Source organism: Phaseolus vulgaris, chromosome 9, assembly GCF_051622355.1.
Source record: "Phaseolus vulgaris cultivar YP4 chromosome 9, ASM5162235v1, whole genome shotgun sequence".
NCBI lineage: Eukaryota > Viridiplantae > Streptophyta > Magnoliopsida > Fabales > Fabaceae > Phaseolus > Phaseolus vulgaris.
The window spans coordinates 14189529-14213534 of record NC_143506.1 but is presented as its reverse complement, the minus strand read 5'-3'; the positions used below and the strand labels follow the sequence as shown (position 1 = coordinate 14213534).

The window sequence follows — 24006 nt, the reverse complement described above, 5'->3', positions numbered from 1 at the left end:
CTGTACATTCTTTCTGGGTCTTAGCACGCTATGAACTGGCAATTTCATATACCTCACAAAACTTCTTTTATGTAGGCACTGAAGAACATAAAAATATCTATTTCACTTTTATATATATTTATAAAACTATTCTTTTGTTTTAGTTTCAATATTAACTTGATTACAAAATATCTGTAATTATTTATAATTATGTAAAAATAAAAAAACAGAAAAAAGTTGTTTTCATCATTTACCTTTTTATGATATTACAGTGAATTTATAAGATGAAATGGATTACTGTGTGCTATTCAAATGCACTGTTCGTAGATGCTGAGAATCCAATGAGATGAATAGAGGGAAAATACGTTTAACCGAAGAAGATGATCCAGTTGCAGAAATGCAAAAGCAATTGGATTTTGTGTTTTGCGAACTCTGGCTTTTAACTCCTATTTGGTAACTCAAGTTTTTCCAACACTGACAAGCATCACAATGCCAGAAATTAAATATATAAATATATTTTTTAACGTTTAGATGCTAGTTTTTTTCCATATAACTTAAATTTAACTAACTAAATTATGTAATATTATTTTAATAATTAATATTTAGACTTGGGTTACCTCTAAAGTTCTCGTTGTTCAATTTTTCTTTTTTGATTGGTGTTTGACCCCTTTGTTTTGTTATAAGTTGTTCGATTTTTGTTTTCTTTGGTTGGTTTTCATGTGTGGGTTGAGTGATGGTTGTATGTGAGTTTGGATTGGAAATTTTTTAGGAAACTTTAGTTTGTTTGTTTGTTGATTTATCTTGTTTTTTTTCTTTACTGGCTTTGATTGTTTTTCGCTAGGTGGTGGCTCTTTTCCTTCTTTGGAAGTGAGTGTTTTGGAGATATGTGTTACACTGTCTTGTTATGTATAAAAGTTGAATCATTCCTCAAGTGATTCTCTTTATTTATTTATTATTACTCATAAAAATAAATGTAGAACTCTCAAAATTAAAAAATATAATACCATAGTGCATACTAATTATGAATTTTAAAGAGTCTTATTTACTGTGATAAAATATAGTATGAGTTGTATTATTATAAATGGTTTACCTTTAACTCTTCTTATGTCAGGTCTAGTAATTGTATAAGGGTTGGGACACCCCTTAAGTATCCCTTTTTATTCTATTAATTTATTGCTGATAAAAAAAATTGTGATAAAATATTAACTAATCCGTTGACTATAAAATTTTACTCTTAATATATTATTCTGAAAATCACAATTATGATTATGTCAAAATAGTATAAAATGTGAAAGCTGGTGTGGATATTCTCTTTGCGTGGAGTGATATAGAGAAGTGGCAAACAAAGTAGAAAAAGGAAACAGAAGAAGAAAGAAAGAGCACAAAAAACATTTATAGCAGACGATGAAGGAGTACATTATGAGAGCCTCGCAGAGAAATTTGTGGGATATGCTGTTGCTGTAACCCAGATTCCTGGGGTGAACTATGGGTCCTCTCATCAAGCTTTGTGTCATTTCCTTTCTTTTTCAATAGAAAAAAACGTGTCAGAAAATGGTTATTGGTACTAAAACTCACTACATTCTAATATTAATTAATAAATATGAAACGTTAGAGATGTTGAAACCCTAATAAAAAGAGTTATAATAATTACGTAACCCAAAAAACAATCCTCCCAACAAACCAAACATCTAATATGAGTAGTACATAATGATGTTACAAGTTCTAGGAAATGGCCAGCTGTATCCTGCTTGCAAATTTCGATCGAACTAAGAACCAGTAATAAATTTCACACGTAAATTTCACACAAATCCAAAAACATTTAGTTTTTTCTGAAAGCAAAACTCCAAAAACCTTACACCTATCTACCCTTCATTCGTTACTATAAATAACATCCTTAACTGGCTCACACCACCGCAACAAAACCTTCAATCACTACTGTATTCTCTATTGTGCCGTGTGAAGAGCATGATGAAGCTTGTGTTTGCAAATGCTCTCCTTGTGTGCCTTCTCCTCAGCTCCTCTTTCTTGGAAATCTCAATGGCTGGTTCTGGTAATAACCTCCATCATTTGTTATATATATATATATATATATCACTGCATGTGTTTTGGTTCAAATGTTGGTTGTTATAGATTTATGTACGGTTCATGATTGGAGTGTTATTGTTATAAGTGATGATGAAATGAATTGATGTGTTGTGAGGGGGATTTAGGTTTCTGTGACTCAAAGTGTGCACGGAGGTGTGCCAAAGCCGGGGTTAAGGACAGATGCTTGAAGTTCTGTGGAATCTGCTGTGAGAAGTGCCACTGTGTGCCATCTGGGACTTACGGAAACAAGGACGAGTGTCCTTGCTACAGGGACTTGAAGAACTCCAAGGGCAAGGGCAAATGCCCTTGAATTTTGTTATCCCTGCAATATTGCATAACACTTTCCATTTGCTATGTGTTCATTTCCATTCTACCAAACTTATAATATAATAATACTGGCTATACCCTTCAACTTTATGTATTGCCTTAGCTACCTAATTAGCTTACTATTTATGATTCTAATCATCTTCCTTTCTACTGATTTATGAATCATATATCAATATTTATGAATTGGGTGTAATTTAATTGGCTCCATCGTTGTTCCTCTGCATACACCAAAGGTTAGTATTTAAAACTAAATGGAAGTATTTAATCTCTTACCTAAAATTAGCTCAAACCTTACTTATAATGGAAAGTTGTTTGGTTAACTTATTATATCGTAAGTGACTGCTAAGATGATTTTGTTAAAGTAACTAACAAATATAAAATGAAAATATATGGATGTTATAATTTTTTATTCAAAATCCAATTTTTTAATTCTATATTTTGCTTTCTGTTGTTATATTGTTTTATATTATGTATTATAGTATTTATCTGAGGCTATATTTGCAATCATTCGTTACTTTTTACGTTGATTCCGCATTATGCGATAAAGAATGAATAACATTAATAAAAGAATGTTAATTTTAAATATAATATCATCATTTAAAAGTAATTTTAATTAATTACCTTAATATAAGACAATATTATTATTATTAGGATGATGATGAGTGTAATAGCGAAAGTAACGAGAGTAATAACAAATATATATTGAAAAGGAATATAATAAATCAGAAAATGAGTGTATTTCTTTCCACTTGCTTTTCTAAATGAATTGCTTACAAATTTTTCATTAGGAACAACCTTGTAGTCTTGTTGTGACTTGAGTAAACTATTCATGGTTCAACATTCTCATAATAAATCATGTTTAGAGAGAAATATTCACATTGTATGTGATCAAGGTCCATCACAATATTAGTCATGACTTTTTACTTTCACGATAAAGAATTTGTATCTCCATGATTAAAAATATTATTATCCCCATTAATGTAACAATAGCCAAGTTTCTTTTGAATTATAATTTTCGTACTTATTTGTAACTTTATAATTTTAAGATGATATTACTTATTTATTTAATAATCACACTCTTAATAAAAAGAGAGAGAAAACAATGAAAAGTAAAAACAATAAATGGAAGGAAAAATGACAAAAAAAAATGCTAAATGTTTTATGAGCATATTAGGTTAGAATTTTAAAAAAAAATTAAAATGTATATAGTATTTAGTCAATATTTTAAAATAATATTGATATAAAAAATTTAAAGGAAAAAAAAAAGATATTCATAAACATTATTTCATTTCACTGCAAGAAAATGATTAAATAACAACCAAATTTAGAAACAAAGTAATTAGTCACTATATTAACAAAATTATATACTATTTAGAGACTAAAAAGTTATTGGTATCTAAAATTGTTTCTATTATTAATAAATATTTATAAAATGATTTTTAAATTGATATCTTAATTAGCTACCAAGATTTTAGCTGCTAATATTTTAGATTTTAAATTAGTCTTTAAAAAACTAATTTGAAATATAAAATAGTTAATAGTTAAAACTTTGATAGGTAATGGTTAGATATCAATTTAAAAATTACTTTAGATAACCAATAATTTTTTTTACTTTATAAAATGGTATTTAATTTAGTCAATATAGTAACTAATTATTTTGGTATCTGAAATTAGTTTCTATTTAATGATTTTTTTAATAGATTTAAATTTTCACCTATTAAAGCATTTTTAACGGGATTGCTTTATAAATAAAAATATTATTTTAATATAGGTTTTACGAGTTTCTTAACTTTAAAGGGAATTCTTTATAAACTGAAGAAGAATTATTTATATAAACAATTATTTATATTTTATAAATAATTTATTTTCATTTTAAGAAAGGTATGCATATAACATCCAATTAAAATAATATATTTATTATTGACCGGACAATTGATTCTTCTTCCTAGGTTGTTTTTCTTCCTCTCATTCTTCTCGATTTGATATTTGGGTGTTGCTATTATTATGATGGGAAGACGTACATTTGTTTTGTCTGATGTGCTTATTTATACACTTTGCAATAAAATTTATCATCATTGATGAGTCATATTTAATGTGTATAATCATGAGAATGAAATTACCTGATTTGTCATAAATACATTTTTACCTTAAGAAACTTACATTACCATTTCATCCGCCCCAACTGATATACATAGTAAACAACTTCCATTAAAGTTATTTATATACAGGTATATAGATACAAATATTGGCACTATTTTTAAAAAAAAGTTATGAATGTTTTTTAAATATTATTTTTTAATGAAATGAAATATATAAAATATCACCCTCAAGAGACAATCTCACCTAAACCTTAAGATCCAGGTATATTCTCTTCATTTCCCGTCCAGTTTTCCTTACTTTAAACACACCTAATACCTTATTCTTTTAAAGATGGTATAACTATTTAAGTAAAATATTTAATATCACTTCTCACCTAAAATGTTATTCAAATTATTTACTTGTTGAGGTTAGGAAAGTTTCCTCCTCTTTTCAGAAAATTTTCCCTAAATCTATATACCTTTCACATTCATTCACCAATATTAATTGTGAAAAATCAATTTTAACTTTTTAAAAAATTTAAATAATTCTAATCTCGGTTGCACCTCACACCACCATAGTTCATTATGTTCCAACCATAGCGTTTTATAGAGTAATTTCATCATTTGAATGTGTAAGATGGTTGACGAGAAGATTAATAATTCTTTTTTGAGTTTTGTACTTCATTTTTGTATCTTACTGGTTTTTATTCTAGATAATGAGACTTCCAAAAAAATGAAAAAAATAAATAAGCAAACAAAAACATAACCACTATTATAAAAACACCACAAAACTTACCTTAATCACAAAAGTTCACCACAAACCCCCACTACCACTTAAAAATTGAAGAAGACACCATCCTGAGAAATGTATTGGAATTAAGGAAAGTATGGAAATGTAGGAAGAAAATACGGAGGTGCAGAGAGAATTTACCTTCTTTTCACTAGTTTGGTCTTTCTATTGGCCTCGTACTAATGCAGAGTATTGATGAGTCTCAATCTCTACGCAGTGTACATAAAAAAAGAAACTTAGGTGGTGATCCAGATGTGCTCAGTGTAATGTTGTGTTAAAAAAAATTACAAGTCATACATTCATCCAAATATTTTAAGGAATGGGAAAACTTTCTCTATCCCAAAACAGTCCTTTTAAAATTCTAACTCAATAGGAAAAAGACTAATTACTCTCATAGTAAGAGTATACTAAATGACAGATAAAGAGATGTGAGGAATTAAATCCCTTTATTGAGAAAAAAAATGCCTAAAAAGTATGTTGCAAGCATTTGTCATCTTTGTTGGAGGTTCGTAGAAAAGAGCTACCGCAGTACTGCCCCCTAAGCAAAATTATCCTCAGGATTCATTTATTGAACATGTCATACAGAGGAACAACACGAGTACAGTTTCAGATTATCAGTTTGTTTCATCACATGCTTCAGCCCTGATGCAGGTGTGAAGTAATCTATACAGCAGAGAATTGTCCAATATAGTCCACTCTGTAGTCCAATCTAAATGCAAGGTGACAAAATTGAAAAGAACTAAATAAACTACAAAACTAACACAGCCCAAGACATAAACAATGTTTGTTACGACAGTAATGGAACAAAACAGACAGACAATGGAGACACGCAAGTGCAACCCCTTGTGCAATGACTTGTCTTTTGAACTATACAAAGTCACTGTAAGGCATGTTTATATTCTCCCCTTATTAAACCAAGCAAGTAACTTTTTGCCAAAGAGGTTGCTCTGCATCATCAAGGAATTTTTTTTTATCAGTTGCTCCAAGGCATTCCGAACATGACCCTGCAAAGTCAAACATCAATAACTAGAAAAAGGGCAAACTACCATTATGGAAAATTAATCCACAAACATGAATATTACAAAATCCAAAGTGTTTGAGTTCACTGACCCTAACTGATGACAATGCTGATTTGATGACATAATTCCCATATGGATCCACAAGAAGCATTGGAACATTTGGATTGTGGAGCAACTCCAAAGTAATATATGTTGAATACGGTTCAACCGAGTCTTGAAAGAACTTCTCCACTACATTACTCCCATATTTGTTACAGGCCAGATAGAAAAATCTTCCTTCAAGCTGTCTCCATAGAGATTCTGCAACCCCTGGTATTCCCAAAGACAATAAATGTTGCACAACATAGTTGCTGCCGAACAGGAAACATAAAAGAAACAGTAAAAGTTAAGCACATTAAAATTCATTAACCAGAAAAGAGAAAAAACATAATACAGAAGACAACAAGAGACCCGTAACAGTCTTCCGCCAAGAGTGAAGCGTATAACATGACAGCAGCTATCAGCTTCTTTTTTATTTCTCCTTGTGCATGGTTAATGCATGGCTGCAGCACACAACACCCAGTTTTATCTGTTGCAATCTCAAAGCACTTGTTTGCCACAACATTCAGAAGATTCTGTGGAAAAAAGTCTACAATCAAAACTTCATGAAGCCAGGAATACCATATCAAAGTACCTCGATAATAAATATAAATTTCTTTTGAATTTCTGTAAACAAAATAGAATAGTGAGGCTTACACGACAGCTATCTCATTTCCATAACTCCTAAACAGGGCTGATCAGTTAAGAAGATATGAATTAAGGAAAAACAAAACTTCTTAAAATTAATTATAATAAGGTAGCATAAAGATCTTTATACAGACTAATTCAGTAAACATAAACTTAAATTCCTACTAAGAAACTTATAATTAAGATCTACCAAAGGGGTAAAAGAAACATAACATGCATCCAAAGTTACAGTAATTATTTATTGAAGGTGTATATAACCATATCAACAAAAACCAAGAAAACAACTTTCAACATAAAAGTCAAATTATAAGTTAAATTCCTACTAAGAAAACATAAAAGGCATAAAATTCAGAGTGCTCTGAAATAATCACACAGGAGTGAAAAAAATCTGCTGTCCCAGAATACACAGAGATAGACTCAAATCATTTAAATATAGTTCATTCTGAGAATCAAATGTCTAGCCTTAGCATCATACAAAACTTTTCCATATGGTTTCCACAGTTGCTATTTGCAAAGAAAATGAATGTGTAATTTAAGATAAAGTACATAAGAAAACAAACCGTGAACAAACATTACCTCATTGTCTTCTCTAGGGAATTGTTTTAGACAATGCAGAATCACGCGATGACCACTCACGTCCTTTGCCAATATAGCAGCACCAGGACTAAGAGCTGACATAACACGATCTCTTTGCTCCTGGGAGGTTAGATGCTCCAATAATTTCTCAACGGCCCGGGTTCTAGAAAACAAAAACAAACTCACTTCGATTAAAAAAAACAAAAGACCACTTTATTGCAGCCTTTTCACATACAAGAAACAAAATAAAAAAAGCTAGAGTAAACTGACAAAATTCTTAAAAAAGGAAGAGACAACAGTAATACCCATGGGAACTCAGGCAAATTCTGACCAACTGAAAATTACACTGAGTCACTCTTAAAACGATCTGAGTCTGCTGCTCTTCACTACAAAGTTCCATCATCCTCTGAACAACATAATTCCCAAAGGGGTCAACCATCAAATTAGTCACGTGATTAATAAGCTCCAAGAAAATGATGTCAAACTCCTCTCTCGTCAATGTTCTCAAAGTCTCCTGCAAAGTCCTACACGTATGTTGATCCATAGCCAACATCAGAACGCAACCGCGAAAGTTATTAAACCATCGGAGGCGTCTTTCATCCCTACTAAACCCCAGAATATTAGAACTTTTCCCACTCAACAACCCATTCAAGAAACCAGCATTAGGGGTCTTCTGCGACATCATCCCATTGGAGAAAGGTACAACAGGATAAACACCACTGAATGTGGGATTTTCGCTTTGTCTCGTCAATAGTTTGGAACATAAAAACTCATCACCGTGATGAGAATAATTATTGACAGTGAATGTGGGGTGCCAAAGATGGGAAGACTGAGAAGTAGGAATCCCACCAGCCCAAGTGTTACAAGGGTGAGAGGGGCCATTGATGCCATAAGGAGTATCAGCAACAAAATCAGAATGTGGGTAGTTGAAAGAAGACGCGGAGACAGAAAGACGAGAAAAAGCATCTTCTAGGGTTTGAGAAGGGTTATGGGTTTGCGAAAAAAAGCGAGACAGCTCCGGAGGTTGTTGGGAAGACGAGGTAAGTGAGTGATCATTGTGAAATGCAGATGATGATCGTTGCGACATCATTGGGGAGCAAAGGAATTGATGAAAGAATGGAAAAGATTTAAAGAAAGGGGTTTTAGAGGAAGGAATAAACGATTTTTATTATTTGGTGAAAAAGTGAAAGGAAAAAAGGGATTAGGGTGAGAAAGAGGGAAGAAGAAGAGTGTGGGAGGTGAGGAGGCAGTGTTGTTTAGCTGAGTAAGGAGAGTCTTCCAATGGGTACCGTTCTGCATGCAATATATAGTAAAATTACATGCCACAAAACCCAACAAACAACAAAAAAACTACTGCTTCAACTCCATGTGTCAAAAAAAACTTTATGCATACTTTTCTTATATAACCTCACCCTCTTTTTTTTTTCTTTTTTTAAGATTACCCCTTATGTGTGAAATTATTTTATAATTGGAAATTGCTTATTTTCAATCCATAATAACAATAAATGTTACAAATTTTTCCTTTTCTAAATTATACAATTTGGTGATTTTAATATATTTTTTATCCTATCAAAATAACATGACTCATAATCTTTTCATAAGAAATATAGAAATTAATCATCTAATAAACATACTCTTAAATAGTATATTTTCTACTTTGTCTAAATACATATATATAATTTGATTGTAGGATGTTTTCTTCTAAAGAAAGTAATATAAAAGTACCAATACTTGTCCATCTTTAAATACATTTTTTAATTTAATTTTCTATAAACTAGACATTATTAGTAGTATATTAGATTAGTTTTTTATTGAAACTAATATTGAAAATAGTAGTAACATTTTTTAATGAAATTACTATAAATATGATTGACTGGTGATGTAAAAATAGTTTTTATTTTATTTTAGAATATTTCAAATATATATTAAATTTCAACCCCTAAATGAGTGAGTGTTTCCTTTGTTATTTTTAAAATTTATGTGAAAGTATATCCTTTTAAACCCAAATGCATGTGTGTGTTCCATGGTTAACTTTTTTTTTTTTTTTTTGGGTCAACACTCCATCCAAGTTCCAGAACAAAGTTGGTCTCTTTGTAGAAGTACTCCAAAAATGGCAAAAAACACTGTTATTTACTTTGTGTTTCAGATACCTTTTGAACCAGTTGCATAAGGTGGACATTTGCAGCAAATAGTCAATCAGTTGACTAAAATGTTTCTTTTTTTGGGCAGAGGAAGGTTAGGGCTGGAATACCTGATTCTCATAAATCAGATGAATGAATATGGAAAATACTATTTCTTCTCTCTCAAATCTTCTATATGCATATATACAACAACAAAAATAAATATATCATAACGTTATATTTATCCATATATTAAATCTTATTTATTGGAAATATTTTATTTTCTTATAAAAAGTATACTTTAATATTAATTCATCTTTTTTAATTGCCGTTATTAATTTTTGTTTTTATTTTGTCTTTACCTTCAGTCCCTAAATTAAATATCACAACGCCTGCTGCTTTTGTGAGCTTGCTTACATATATTTTTAATAGCTTAAATATACTTTTAAGTATAAGTATATAAATTTACAAACTCTAACATTGTCATGTAAAATTAAAACTATTATTTTTACCTATTGCAAGAATAAATGAATTTTAATATTCATTTATTTTTTATTTTTTTAATATTTGAAATAATTCATTTTAGTTTTTTAACATTCAATTTATGATAATGAACTTTATCATCGCATCCGTTACTTGTATACTATTCTCAGAGTCCCTAAAACATGATTTGATTGTTTTAATACTCACAATTTTGTGGGGGCTTTGATATCTAATTAATAATGAGAAAGAAAAAAATCATTAAATAAAAATTAATTTTAAAAAATTTATATCTAAATTAATTTTTATTATTAATACAATTTTTAAATTAGTATTTAATTAATTAAGTATTAACTAATTTATATTGTAAAGTTTTTGTAGTTAATCAGATAAAAATAAACTAATTAAATATATTTTAAAAATTGATTTATAAATTTAGAAACTATTTTATGTATCAATATTTTTAATAATATAATAGTATATAATTTAGTAAATATAATATATAATTTAATTAATAAAATAATTAATTATTTTTTATTTTTAAATTTATTTTTATTTAATAATTTTTTAATAGTGATAAGATGAACATAATAATATTTATCATTAAAATATAATTATTTTAATTTAAAATCGCAAGTATTACATATCATAATTTTAAAAATGTCTTAAATTTTTATAACATTAGCTTATATGTCATTTTTCATTATTAAAGTCATTATCGTTTTATTAATCGCAAAAGAATAAAATACAACAAATTATCATAAAAAAAAAGTTATTGTTGAAGTTTGTTCAGTTGTAATAAAAAAAAATCATTACTAATGATCTTTTTATCTCTAATTTCACATAGATAACTTGTAAGAACTTACAAAATTAAAAGTATACAGAAGCTTCCCCAACACCAAAGTATTTTTCTCTCTCCATCTTTCCATCGCATCACGTTGTAGTTGAGGAATTAAGGAACATTTTATCCTATCAGGTTTTCGAGCAAAATAAAATCATTTTTATTCTAAAGATCTCTTATTATCTGTTTTTCTGTATGATTTAGTTATCAATCTTAGGAGGGTCAGTTGAGAAACACTACAAAAAAAAATCATTATTATCTACAGATTTTTATGTACAGATCTGAACCCGTAGGTAAATTCTACATTACCTATGGATATTACTCACGAACAACATTACCTACGGATATTACATTTACCCACATATTTTGAATTCATGGGTAAATCAACATTACCTACCAACTATTATCTACGGATTTTATTACCTATCAACTTTTATTCACGAATCTCTATTACTTACCAACTATTACCTACAAACTATCATCACCGACAAATCTCTATTATCTACCAATTATTATCATAATAAATATATACATAATATTAAAAATATTATTATAATCTGAATAATTATAAAATCATAATTAATATTCATAAATAATAATAATAAATAACAATAATCATAACTAATAAGTATACATATTGTTAATATTATAAATTAATAATATAAATAATATAATTAGTATTATATTAATAATATTTAAAAAAATTAATAATAAATAATAATAAATAATAATTAATAATATTTACTAATATTATTAATACTAGAGGAAACACAAGCGCAAATGCACCTGTATTCACATTTTTCTCTTTTACTCAATTTTTATGATAATAGAAATTTAATATACATACAAAAATAATTTTAGATGAGTCAAAATTGAAAAACAAAAAATGAAGGGCATAAAATGATTAAAAATGGAGGTTATTTTATTTGATATGTGAGATTTGATGTTGAAATGTGTGAGAGTATCCTCTCTCTTTCTCTATGTTGTTGCCTTAAAATAAGAAATTAAGAAAAGAGTGGGGGAGTCATACAAAAATTGTACATTAATATTAATTTAAAAAAATAATTCATATGAAGTGACAAAATACTTTATTGTATTAATAAAATGATATATATTAAATAAGGGTAGAATTGAAAGAACATTGTGTACACCAAAAAGCGGTTATAATGGGAAATCCCCTTTATATATAGGTATAGAAGAATATTTAATAATATTAAGAATATTTAATAATTAATATATGAATAATATTATTAATTTTTATTTTATTAATTATATTAATATTGATAATCATACTAATAAGTATAATAATAATCATAACATGACAATAAAACTTGACTGATGTAATGGTTAAAGCTTCTTTGCACATTTCTCAAGGTACTTGGCTTTGAGTACCACTTGTTGCAGTTTAGTTTTAACTTTAATTATAATTGGCATAAAATAATATTTGTAAATTAAAATTTTAAAAATAAAGTATATTAAATTACCTATGGATACATTATCTATGGAATTCTACCGTAAATAAATTGTTTTTTTTTTTGTAGAAATATTAGATTTTGATGGTTTAGTATTTAAATGTTATTTTTATGTTAAATAGACTTTTGAATGTTGTGAATCGTGTTTTGGATGATATTGTATGATGAAAATGATATGGAATTGAATTCATACATTTTGGATAATGTATGGACTGATGTTTATTGTGTATTAAGTATTGATGCCTATGTGGTAACGGAGATCTTCGGGCTTATGATGATCTAAGTCACATAGACTAAGATATCAGGTGGTGAGAAGTTAATGGGAGAGTTCATGCACACCGTGACATATGAGATGCACGGTTTGAGTTGTATTGAACTTACCCTGATCCTTGGATTCGCTGGTAATCTTTGGATCAGGTGTTAGACTTTGGTAAGACTTACTTAATACAAGTCTTCTGGAAGGCGTCAGATGTTATTATGTTTGTTGAATATCTTGGATGTGTAGATCCATGTGAGATTTATGTGATTGTGTTTATGCTGGGATTTGAAGAAGATTGAATAATTGAGAAATTGATCCTTGTAATTTGATTTTCTCTTTTGATTTAATTGTGTATATTATAATTTTTTTTTCACTAGCTTACTCTTGTTTTTCTTGTTGTGTTTGAACTGCGATGATTGTAATACGTATACAAGCAGATAATCATACAGATGTAGGAGGTCTTGGAAGGCTTTATGGTGTTTTAACCCTTATATTGTATGTAAATATTTGTATTCTTATGAGCCATAATCTTGTAATAAGAATATTTTGAAAAAATCCAAATTTGTATGAAAATGGTTAGAACTTCTATTGTAATAGTTAGTTGTATTTTTTTTTGGGTGTTACATAACTAATGTCTAAAAAGTGACTAACAAGATCTTCTACTAGTTATAATGTTTAGTATACATATGTTTAATTAATATATTTAATAAATAATTGAACACATTTTATATTCACTTTAAAAGAGTTAGTTTCTTAAAAAATAATTATTGTTTAATTTATAATAAATAAATTTGGTGTAAATAATGAAATAGATACATGAATATTATATAGAAATGCCAAATTATAGTGGCGGTTCACTATTTTACTATTAAACAATGTTTATTTAAAAATTTACGAGTAGATTACAAATTTATTTTAATTATTTATATATATACAAAAAAAAGTTTTATTAATTTAAATTTATTTTAGATCTCATTTATATAAAGCAAAATCAACATACTAAATAGGGTTAAAGTATTTGATGTTACCACTGAGTATAGTATCAAGAGTGAGCTCTATTAAGTTTTTTTTTTCTATATTATTTATAATTCTGGTTTTATTGTTCATCCCTTAAGGGTGTAGGTTTCTTCCACCAATTTTCTGTTGTTTTTTTGGATTCACCTAAATTATAACTAATTATAAACTATAATTAGTATTTATTTTTATGATACCGTTATTAATATTCTACTGAACTTTACATTTTTTTCGGGAAATCGTTGAATTAATTGGATTTGGAGCCACAACTAGAAAAAAAAATAGAGACTGCAGATTGGACCCCATAAATAAATAAAAAGTAATTTATCCAAAACAAAAATATATTATATTATGATTTAAATGTGATTTTTATTTTATAACTTATATTAAATTATTATTATACATTATTTATGCTACGAAATCAAAATAGATATTGAAAAGTTCTCCATTTAAATAAGAAATATTATGTTGTTGTCAATATGAATATTCAAATTATGAAATTATCCTAGTTATTATTATCTTAATCAATATAATTTATTTTTCATGGGAAGAAAAATTGAACCGCTATTTAGAAATAGAAATTAAAAAAAAAATCTCATACATGTGTTTTATTTAAACTATCAATTTTTTTTTGTTTTAACAATTTGAATGTTGAAATAATGAAAACTATTGATTATAATTATATTAAGTAATATAACTATCCATGTCCAATGGATTAAAAGTATAAAATGTTAATTTTCTTACTAGAAATAATTTTGATTCGCTGTCATGTAACATATGAGAAAACATTATTGTATAAATATATTGCTAAATAACTAATATATACTTATGAATTTAAACATTCAAATCTCGAATGTTTATAATCATACTTTTTATTAGTTAAAGATAGAAAAAAATGTGCCTTGTTTGCGTGTTAAATTTAAATTTTTTGTGATTTTAAATATATTTTAAAAAATAAATCTGTAGTTATTTACAAATATTTAAAAGTACATATTGAAGTATTATAAAAAAAGTATACTTTTAATTAATTTTACTTTCTCACACGTCTTATATTACTTTTATTTATATAAACATGGTCTTGGAAATATTTTTTCTTACAAATTTATTTACCATTTAAATGGTGCTTTGAAGGGAAAAAATTTAAATTATTTAACAAACTTAACATGAAAGTTTATTTTGGAATATAAGAAACATATAAAGTGAAAAATAACATTTATAATAAGTGAGTGAAATAAATAAATAAATTTATAGGATACAATCTTCCGTATATACATTACAAGAAAATCATGAAATAGAAACCAAGACAAAAAATAATTAGTTGCAATAGTAACTAAATGACAGACCATTTTAGAAACTAAAAATATTTTTGGTTGGTTTCTAAATTAGTTTCTATTATTGTTAGATAATTTCTAAATTGATATCTAATTACCTACCAAGGTTTTAACTACCAATTGTTTAGATTCTAAATTGGTAGCAAAAACTTTGGTTGTTAATTAAATATCAATTTAGAAATCATTTAACAATAATATAAACTAATTTAGAAACCAAAAATTTGGTTAGTAATGGTCTCTAATTTAGTTACTATAGCAACTAATTATTTTTTGTCTATAAAATTGATTTATATTTTATGATTTTCTTGTAGTGATATAAATTAAATTTTTTTTAATGATCTCATAATTACTTCAAATATTTACAAGACATAATAATTTAATAATATGGTTTTATGAACTAGAATTTTTCTCACCTTCTTGTTCAAAATTTCACACTTTATAAACTCCTTTTGTAAATTGTTTCTATAATAGTTACTTTGTATTTTTTTTAAAAAAATTAGTTGTATATTACTTAACAAGAAGCCAACACAACATTGATAAAAGTTGAAACAATATTCCTCAATGACATAAGTTTTATTTTCATATTTTTATTTCCATATTTTCTTAGTTAAAGTATAAGGTCTAAAAACATTTTTTACCTATGAAGACAATTTTAAAATTTGACCGAAGATGTAAAAAAATACAGGTGTGACTTACAAATATGTATAAAGACTTACTTTATAATAGTTTAACATGAAGATAAAGGTAAAATATATGTATGTTAAACATCTAACTTATCATGGTGGTAAAGTTCTTCATCCTCTTCCAGTTAGATGAGAGTTTTCTTTACTAGACTGTGTTAAAAATAACATTAATGATACGACTATGGGTTATCTTGGTCTTGTTACTAGTGTGAAGGTATTTTTCGTGAGAGTATGAGAGAGTTTATTGGTGATTTTTCTGCGTTTATTGACGTTCAAATTGTTTTAGTTGTTGAGTTTTATGGAGTTATATATGTTGTGGAGGAAACTCAAAAGATGAGTATTACTAATGTATGACTTGAATGTGATTCTGCCTTGGTTAGTGTTGCATTTACTGCTAGGACTAAGGTTCCGTGGATACTTCGTAATCGGTGTAACACTTGTCTTAATTACTGTGGGAAAATAAGGTTTATGGTTACTCATATCTTTTGTGAAGGGAATGTGTGTGCGCATATGTTTGCTAACTTATGATTTATTCATAGAGGCTCATTTCATTGGTATAATAGGCTTCCATTTAGTCTATTCTTAAAGTTCTTTATGAAAATGTATATGTCGTTAACGTATGAGTTTTAGTCTAATTTTCCATATATATTTTTCATATTTTCTTTCTTTATCTTTTCTCTTTTAATAATACTTTTTTCATGTGATGGTAGATAATTGTTGTTACTTGGGATGTCAGTCTACCTAGAATGTCAAGTTGTATAGTGATGCCCAACTTGAAAGTTTTATATTTAAAAAAAAGTTTAATACTACATTAGTGTAACTTGTTCAAAAGCGTATTATGTAATAAGTAATCTAAATGAGACATAAATTTATATTTCAATAAAATTAACTAAAAGTGTGTATACTTTATAGATGAATATGTTTAACATTTAAAAAGAAAATAAATATAGTTTATATGTTATAATATATTTAAAATAATAATAATAATAATAATAATAATAATAAATATTTATGTATATTTTTCAAAATAAATTGACAGGTTAAAATTTAAAAAATAATAATATTCATAGTTTAACATTTTCTAACTAAATATGTTTAATATAGGTTCTAGTCTAGCTTATTTTCTAAGAGAAAAAATACTTATTTTATTTTCTAAGAAAAGAAATACTTATTCTTGACTTAATGTAAACTAGGTATATAATTCTGCTAAATAACACGTGGTAGGGTTTTCAATAACACAAGTGTCAATTATAAGTGAGTGGATGAAATTCTACTCAACAAAATAAGAAGTAACAATTGTAGAGATGACATTCAAGGATTTAATTGGTGAGTTCATATGTAATTGTTCTACAATGATATAATTGGTAAGTTCATATCTAATTGTTCTACAAGGATTATAATTTGCAAGACTAAAAATGTTAAGTTAATTACAAAAGATAGAGTAGTATGTAATGAAATGAAATAGTTTTCACAATTGTGGTCATATGAAGTAGAGTTAAGGTGAAGTTGTGTGACAAATACATGTGTAAATAAATTGGAAATGTCAGTCACTCACTTTACAACTCTAACTAAGTAGTTTCTACATGTGTTTGGATTTCACCCGTCCTATTGCGGCAAATGCTTTTCAAAAAGCATTTGTAACTAATCGTGTAGGGGATTTTGGATTATTATTGAGAATTTTAGGTATTTATTGGATACAGGGTAGTTTGGAATTTCGGAATTTGTTTCAAATTATAAATAATTTGATTTCTAAAAATGAAATGAATATTTTTTTTGTTACTTTGTTTGCCCTCTTGCTATTTTGTGGCTCAGTTGCCAAATCGGCTCAATTTCCTAAACACAAATCATCCACTCTTTTCCATCCTCGTGTAGAGAACTCACCTTGAATCAAACACATCCTAAGTCTACATTCCACCGTTGATTGGGGTTGATAGGAGTCACCTAAAAACAAAGTTTAGTGAGTAATTTCTAGTTGTTGTTATTAGAGATCCGAATGACCAGTTCAGTACATGACAATAGCCTTTGTGGTTGTGGAAACAAAAACTAAGGTGAGTTAAGGTCATGTGGCTTAAAATTGAATATGATGAAATCATGCTACCATAGTACAAAAAGATGTATGAACAACCAAAGAGTTAAGAAAGTCATATGAGAATTCTAATCGAACAAATCTTAGAAGGGACACAACTCCTTACAAATGTCAAATGTGTGGAAAAGAATACTAGAACATCTCCATTATCCCCTTTTGTTATTACTGAAAAACATAATGAATGTGATTAGAGTTAAGATGGTGAAAATGCTAATGTTAAAGTTCTAGATAGTGTTGATGTATAATTGGGTCAACATGTTTGAAGTTGCATAAGATGCTAAGTGAACCAAGAAGAAATTGTAAATCACAAAAGTTTCACACAATTCAAAATCCACTTTGCCATAACATAAACAATAACATTATCTATTAAATATTGTGTTTGAATTGGGGAGGGGATGTGTGATGATTTGATGGAATAGATGGATGAGGATTTGAGAGAAAATTGTGAAGAAAGTGAGTGTGTTTAAATTTTGATATATTAGAGTGAATTTGTGAGAAAAGTTGATTGAAGTTGGTGAGTAATATGGTGGTTCTGAGAAGATTTTTTCGATTTGTTTAAAATGTGTAAAATATAAGTTTACAAATTTACCTTTGTATTTAAAAATATCTTAATAATAAAATATGAAGTATTTTGTGTAGATTGAGTTAATTAAAATATTATAAATTATCTTTAGTACCATGGAATAATTTATTTTGGTACTATTAAATAATTATTTTCGAAAAAAATACAAGTTATTTAATATTGTTGAAACATGAAAAAAATTGTAAAAATAATATTATCTAAGCATACAAAAATTTACCATTATATTTATTTATACATTTTGAAAATCTTTTCTTTTCATTGAATTAGATTGTATGTAAATACATAATTATACAGAAATTTTATAATAAAAAAATATTATATGTAGAGTGAATTGTACAACAAATTTATTTATAAAAAAAATATATAGAACAAAATATAAAATATCATACAATATAATCGAAAAATAATAGAAACAAAAGGTATTATTCTATATATTATTGCATGAATGACAAAGAAAAAAGTAAGGATAAAATGAAAAAACACCACCATCCTATGTGGTGGTTTCCCTTTCCAATCTTTACACATGAGAAGGAAAAGTAAAATTTCTATACACACGAATCCACTCTCTCCCTTACCGGCATATCCCTTAATCAAAATTATAGACATTCCTCACATCCTTCTTCTACAATACTAGAACCCTTGAAGCAAATAGAGGCTATGGAAAAAGAATTAAATATTACTTTGATATCAATATTTAAAAGGCATATTGATATCAAAAATTAATTTTATTATTAAAACACAAGATTTTGTGTCAGATTATTTTAAAACCTTCATCAATGAGAGTTTATGTACCCAGTGAATGCATGACCTTGGGAATAGGTGACTTTCGTGCTCAAGTGTTGTTCGTAACTCTAGGAAACTACTCGAGCCAATTCAAGCTCTAGTCTTTCTAAAATAAAGTCTGAGGTAGATTCCACCAAAGAAATTAGTTATTTAGTAAAAGAAGAAACTAGTGGAAAAAAAAATGAAATGGTTACCTAAAATATTTTTTATTCAAAATTGAGTGAAAGATGGATAGCAATAAAAGAAATGAGTTCTTTTACATATATTCAACAAGTAATTCATCAAATTGGTTTAGCACCTTTTACTTTTCAACTAAAAAGTAACCTATTAACTATATCCTAATCAGATTAAGGCTCTAACAGTTTGCTAGTGTGTTGCTCAGCAACTGAGTAGCACCTTCACTTAAGGTGAGTGAGATCAACTAACCAGAAAACATAAAAATAGTAAAACAAATGTACTCCAGATCTTACAATTGAGTATTCCCTACAACTTATGTCTGCTGCCTTGATTACCTTTCTACCCTCAGCAGGTAGAATGTACTTTGTGTTCCTTCATGAAAGGAACATGTGCCAGTTCCAAGTTAAATACAAACTGTATACATCAAAGAATAATGGAGCAATTCACAACTTGTTAGAAAAAGAATGGCAGGTATGTAGTGCGGTAAATCTATAATCTATCCTGCAAGCTGTAATGATGCTCTCTCCACGTCTTCCATACTGAAGGTATATCCATCTTGTTGCACATGGAAGGTAAACGCTGTAAGGCTATTGCAAAATTGAAGTGCAGTTAAAACTAGGTGTTTCCCCCTATCTGACCTTGTATTCTCTTTAATCCAGGTTGCATGGCTAGAGAAACTCTATAAAGTTTATGGTGTATGAAGCAAAACTCATGCAAAATTGTCAAGCAGAAGTTTGCCGTACTATTTCCATGTGTTTCATCAGAGTGTGAATTTTGTTGAATTAATTCCCAGTTGAAGAAAATCCCTTGGGAAGACGCTTAACCCATGCGGAAGGAAGAATACCGCTCTGTGAAACCAAATATACAATGAACGCAATATATGCTGTCGTGCAGGAGCACGCTAAAAGACCAAGCAAAATGCCATTCACCTCAGAAATGAAGAAATCTAACAAGAGATACCCATTAATCACTATTATCAGTCCAGCAACAGTCCATGCTACTCTCTACAAGTATAAAATAAGTAAACATTAGTATGGAAAAAATAGAGAAGATTTTGTAATCTTGAAATCAGTATACTTAATGAATATGGTATTTTTGCTCATCGTTTTTCCTTAAATTACTTCTACATCAACCTAATTCCCACAAAGAGGGCCACGAGAATGTGAATCTTGTATGGGAACAAATCCTTGTGCAGGATTTTAATGTAAACCATACGATAGTTATGTAAATCGAAGTCAATGTGTAGCAATAATTTTCCTTACAGTTAAGAGTCAATTCCTTAAAACTTTAGGACTCCATGAACTCAAGCAAGGAGTTGTATAATTTTTCTATTTTTCCCTATAGAAGAATGAACTGAAATTCAAACATCTTCACATTACACTTCACAGAAACAGATCTTCGAAGTAACTTAAATTAATATTTGCTGATCATTTCTTCTGCAGAAATTCAACTGGAGAATTGACATATATTTTTACATTCACCTTCACATGAAAATCATTGAAACCAAATGCATCTAAGCAGCAAAACAAGAAAGGGTATAGAAGCAACTATAGAGAAACATCAGGCATCAACCATGCATCACTCTCTTAAGTATAACTGCAGATCTATTTCTAGCTTTACCCAGCAAACAGGTATAGATTGTTATTGAATAACCAACATACATCTTAAATAACTCTAGATTTCATAATCAGATTGGGCTCTGGCTGTCAAACCTCACAGACAACCATCCTTAACTACAGAAAAAAATATATTTATAGCCGCAGACACAAAGCAAAAACATTGGACAGCTTTACTTTTGTTCGCTTACTGAAACATAACTTTGAACCACGAGGAAAGTTGCTTCAGGTAGATCTTATAATTAACAATCAACAAAATGAAAGAACAGTGAGATGATTAACTAACCTCAAGAACAGGTCCAACTCTAAAGGTTCCCATGACCTGCTCTTTGGAGACCAACGTGAGGAGGGGAATCAGAGCAAAGGGAATTTGCATGGACTGAAGCACATTGAGCCATTCATTCAAAATGTCCAAGGACGCTTCTGATCTATTAAAAACTATAGCTACAATTATAGTTGGCACAATAGCAAAACTTCGAGTGATCAATGCTCTCATCCATTTCTTTAAACGAAGGTTGAGGAAGCCCCCCATTATGAATTGCCCAGCATATGTGCCAGTGATGGTGCTGCTCTGGCCAGCTGCCAATAACCCAATTCCCCATATATAAAGAATAGGGAAGACTCCTCCTCCATACTTTTGTTCAAGATACTGCCCTGCATTGACCAGTCCTATGTGTTTTGCCTGCTTTGTTCCATAAAAACCCTTAGCAAAAACTGTTGTGACAAATAGATTGATCATGAAGGAGATTGAAAGTGCAGCTGAAGACTCAATTGAATAGTAGTTGAGAGCCTCCTGTACCCGACCTTTCTTTTTAGGATCAACCTTCCTTGATTGAACCAAAGCAGAATGCAGGAATACATTGTGAGGCATGATGACACAACCCACAACACCCACAGCTTGACGAATTGTTTTTGAGCTTAGTCTCGGAACCAAAATACCTAACAAAAGGAACAAACACAGTTATATTATACCCATGGACTATGAAAGGCTAGCTATCTTTTAACTTCTGAAACACCAGTGAGAAGGGAAAGCTATTAAAGAACACATGGGTCATATCGAAAAGTGATATTTCAACCACAACATCACATGAAACTTACCCATTAAAAGTTCTTGTCCATTAGGTCTTGCGTCAGCAAACATCCAGGCAAAAGAAAGACCCATAACACCAATAAGAACTGCAAAAGCAGCTTCCAACTTCCTCACTCCATAGTTCTCAAGAAATAGAAAGAAAAAGCTGCTCAACAACAGACAGAATATACTTCAGTTAAAACACGTTCTGACATGAAAAGTAGAAAGCTTGCAAGCAATTAATGAAAGGGAACAATACACTACAAACAATGATACATAAAACTTATAGAAAAAATAATAAGAACAGAAAATAAAATAAAATTTTCCATGAACTAAAATGAGATTGTGAATGCATCAATTAAAAATAAACTTGTAGAGCAACTAATTTGAACAGGAAAAATAGAATTAAAAAACATGAAACCAAAACCTAACAAACAGCCGCTTAATATCACAAAAACCACCTCAAAACTTGACCGGTGGAATTCGAACGTCAAGAATTTGGATAAACTTTTTTTTGATAGGAAAACGACATAAAAGGGTAAAATGAATCAAATTTCTTCTAACAACTAAAAATAGTTTTGAATGCAAGGCTCTCTCCAAAAGTTGAGGTAAATGCATTGATTTTAGTCTAGGAGATAATTTCTTATTATCCTCGGGTATACACAAAAAGTTTATCGAAACATGAGTTAAACGAGTGGAATTAGAAACGAGAAGGAAGGATACCAGTCGGAAGCAGTGATTAGAACTCCTGCCCAGAGAGGGAAGAAGCCTCGGCTAAGAATTTGGATGGCGATGGCACTTCCAATGACCTCTTGAATGTCGGCGCCAATCAGAGCCAGCTCGGCCATGAACCAGAGCACAAGGCGGGCCCAATGGGGATATTCATCCCTGCAGAGCTCGGCGAGGTGGCGGCCCGTGGCGACGCCGACCCTGGCGGACAAAAGCTGGATCAAGAGGCCCATGGAGGTGGCCCACATCAAGAGCCAGAGGAGCGAGTAGCCCGCGATGGCCCCAGACTGCAGATCCCCCTCAAGATTCCCCGGATCCAAAAAAGCTATGCTCATCAAGAACCCAGGCCCAGTGAAGAGCCACAGCTTCTTCCATGAGAAAGGAGGAACGTTCGCATCGTCCACCGTGTCAAAATCGAAATCCGCCACCAGGATCTTCTCCCCCGCTTCGTATGCCACATCTTCTCCCAATGATGATGATGATGCCGCTCCTGCTTCCTCTAGAAGCCGGTTCGCCTCCTCGTCTCTCTCGTCCTCCTTCGACTCCTCTTCTCGCGACGGAGCACTCATTCTGATCAAACTTTCCGGCGTGCGCGGGCGGCGGAGGAAGCCAGTTCGAGGTGGCCTGCTACGTGTGCATACTCAACGCACCTATTTATACGGATCTATCTAGCATCTGGCCTGTGTAGCTAGTTACTCTCTACTCCATTCCTAGATGCAATCGCTCGGTTTAAACCAACAGCGTAGCGACACGTCACAATTAAGGCCTTATTTTCGTCATTCTTCTGAGAAACACTTGCACCGTCTGCGTCTGTGGCCGTTCGATCATTTATTTCACCATCATTTTTTTTTTCTGTCAGGTGTGCGGTTATTACTACAATTTATACATCACTTCATTCCCCGATGGTACTTCAGGTAAAAGAAAGTCGCTTTAGACATTATTTTTATTAATGATTATTTATGTTGTTTAATTCTAAATTATTATTATTATTAATATAATTTTTAAAATAGTTACTGTGAATAAATTAAGAAATGTAACATACATATAAGAGCATTTGAGTCCATCTTTTAGAAAATTAATAGTAGCATTTTGGACTTTTTATTTATTGAACATTATTTCTTCATAAAACATTTATTAAAGAATAAAATTAGTGAATATAAAATTACTTTGTTATCATACATAT

General features: G+C 29.4%; 3 protein-coding genes across 4 annotated transcripts; 1 reads left to right on the top strand and 2 right to left on the bottom strand.

Moving 5' to 3' along the window:
* The first annotated feature begins 1875 nt into the window (after window positions 1-1875).
* Window positions 1876-2481, top strand: LOC137822792 (peamaclein). Its single transcript, XM_068627791.2, has 2 exons — window positions 1876-2029; window positions 2190-2481. Exons 1-2 carry the CDS (start codon window positions 1945-1947, stop codon window positions 2372-2374), a joined length of 270 nt encoding a protein of 89 aa, XP_068483892.1. The 5' UTR covers window positions 1876-1944; the 3' UTR covers window positions 2375-2481.
* A 3288-nt stretch (window positions 2482-5769) lies between these two features.
* LOC137822791 (pumilio homolog 12) lies at window positions 5770-8860 on the bottom strand. Its single transcript, XM_068627790.2, has 5 exons — window positions 7886-8860; window positions 7581-7743; window positions 6729-6892; window positions 6370-6628; window positions 5770-6263 (listed from the first exon to the last, which is right to left on the bottom strand). Exons 1-5 carry the CDS (start codon window positions 8668-8670, stop codon window positions 6153-6155), a joined length of 1482 nt encoding a protein of 493 aa, XP_068483891.1. The 5' UTR covers window positions 8671-8860; the 3' UTR covers window positions 5770-6152.
* A 10610-nt stretch (window positions 8861-19470) lies between these two features.
* On the bottom strand, window positions 19471-23557 carry LOC137821046 (metal transporter Nramp2-like). Of its 2 annotated transcripts, XR_016515541.1 has the most exons (5): window positions 22818-23476; window positions 22124-22260; window positions 21830-21964; window positions 21312-21707; window positions 19471-20413 (listed from the first exon to the last, which is right to left on the bottom strand). XR_016515541.1 is itself a non-coding variant. In XM_068625459.2 (4 exons), exons 1-4 carry the CDS (start codon window positions 23390-23392, stop codon window positions 20192-20194), a joined length of 1587 nt encoding a protein of 528 aa, XP_068481560.2. In that variant the 5' UTR covers window positions 23393-23557; the 3' UTR covers window positions 19471-20191. The 2 variants fall into 2 exon arrangements, 1 of the variants encoding a protein (XP_068481560.2); XM_068625459.2 differs by having other exon boundaries at window positions 21312-21964; window positions 22818-23557.
* Window positions 23558-24006: the final 449 nt, after the last annotated feature.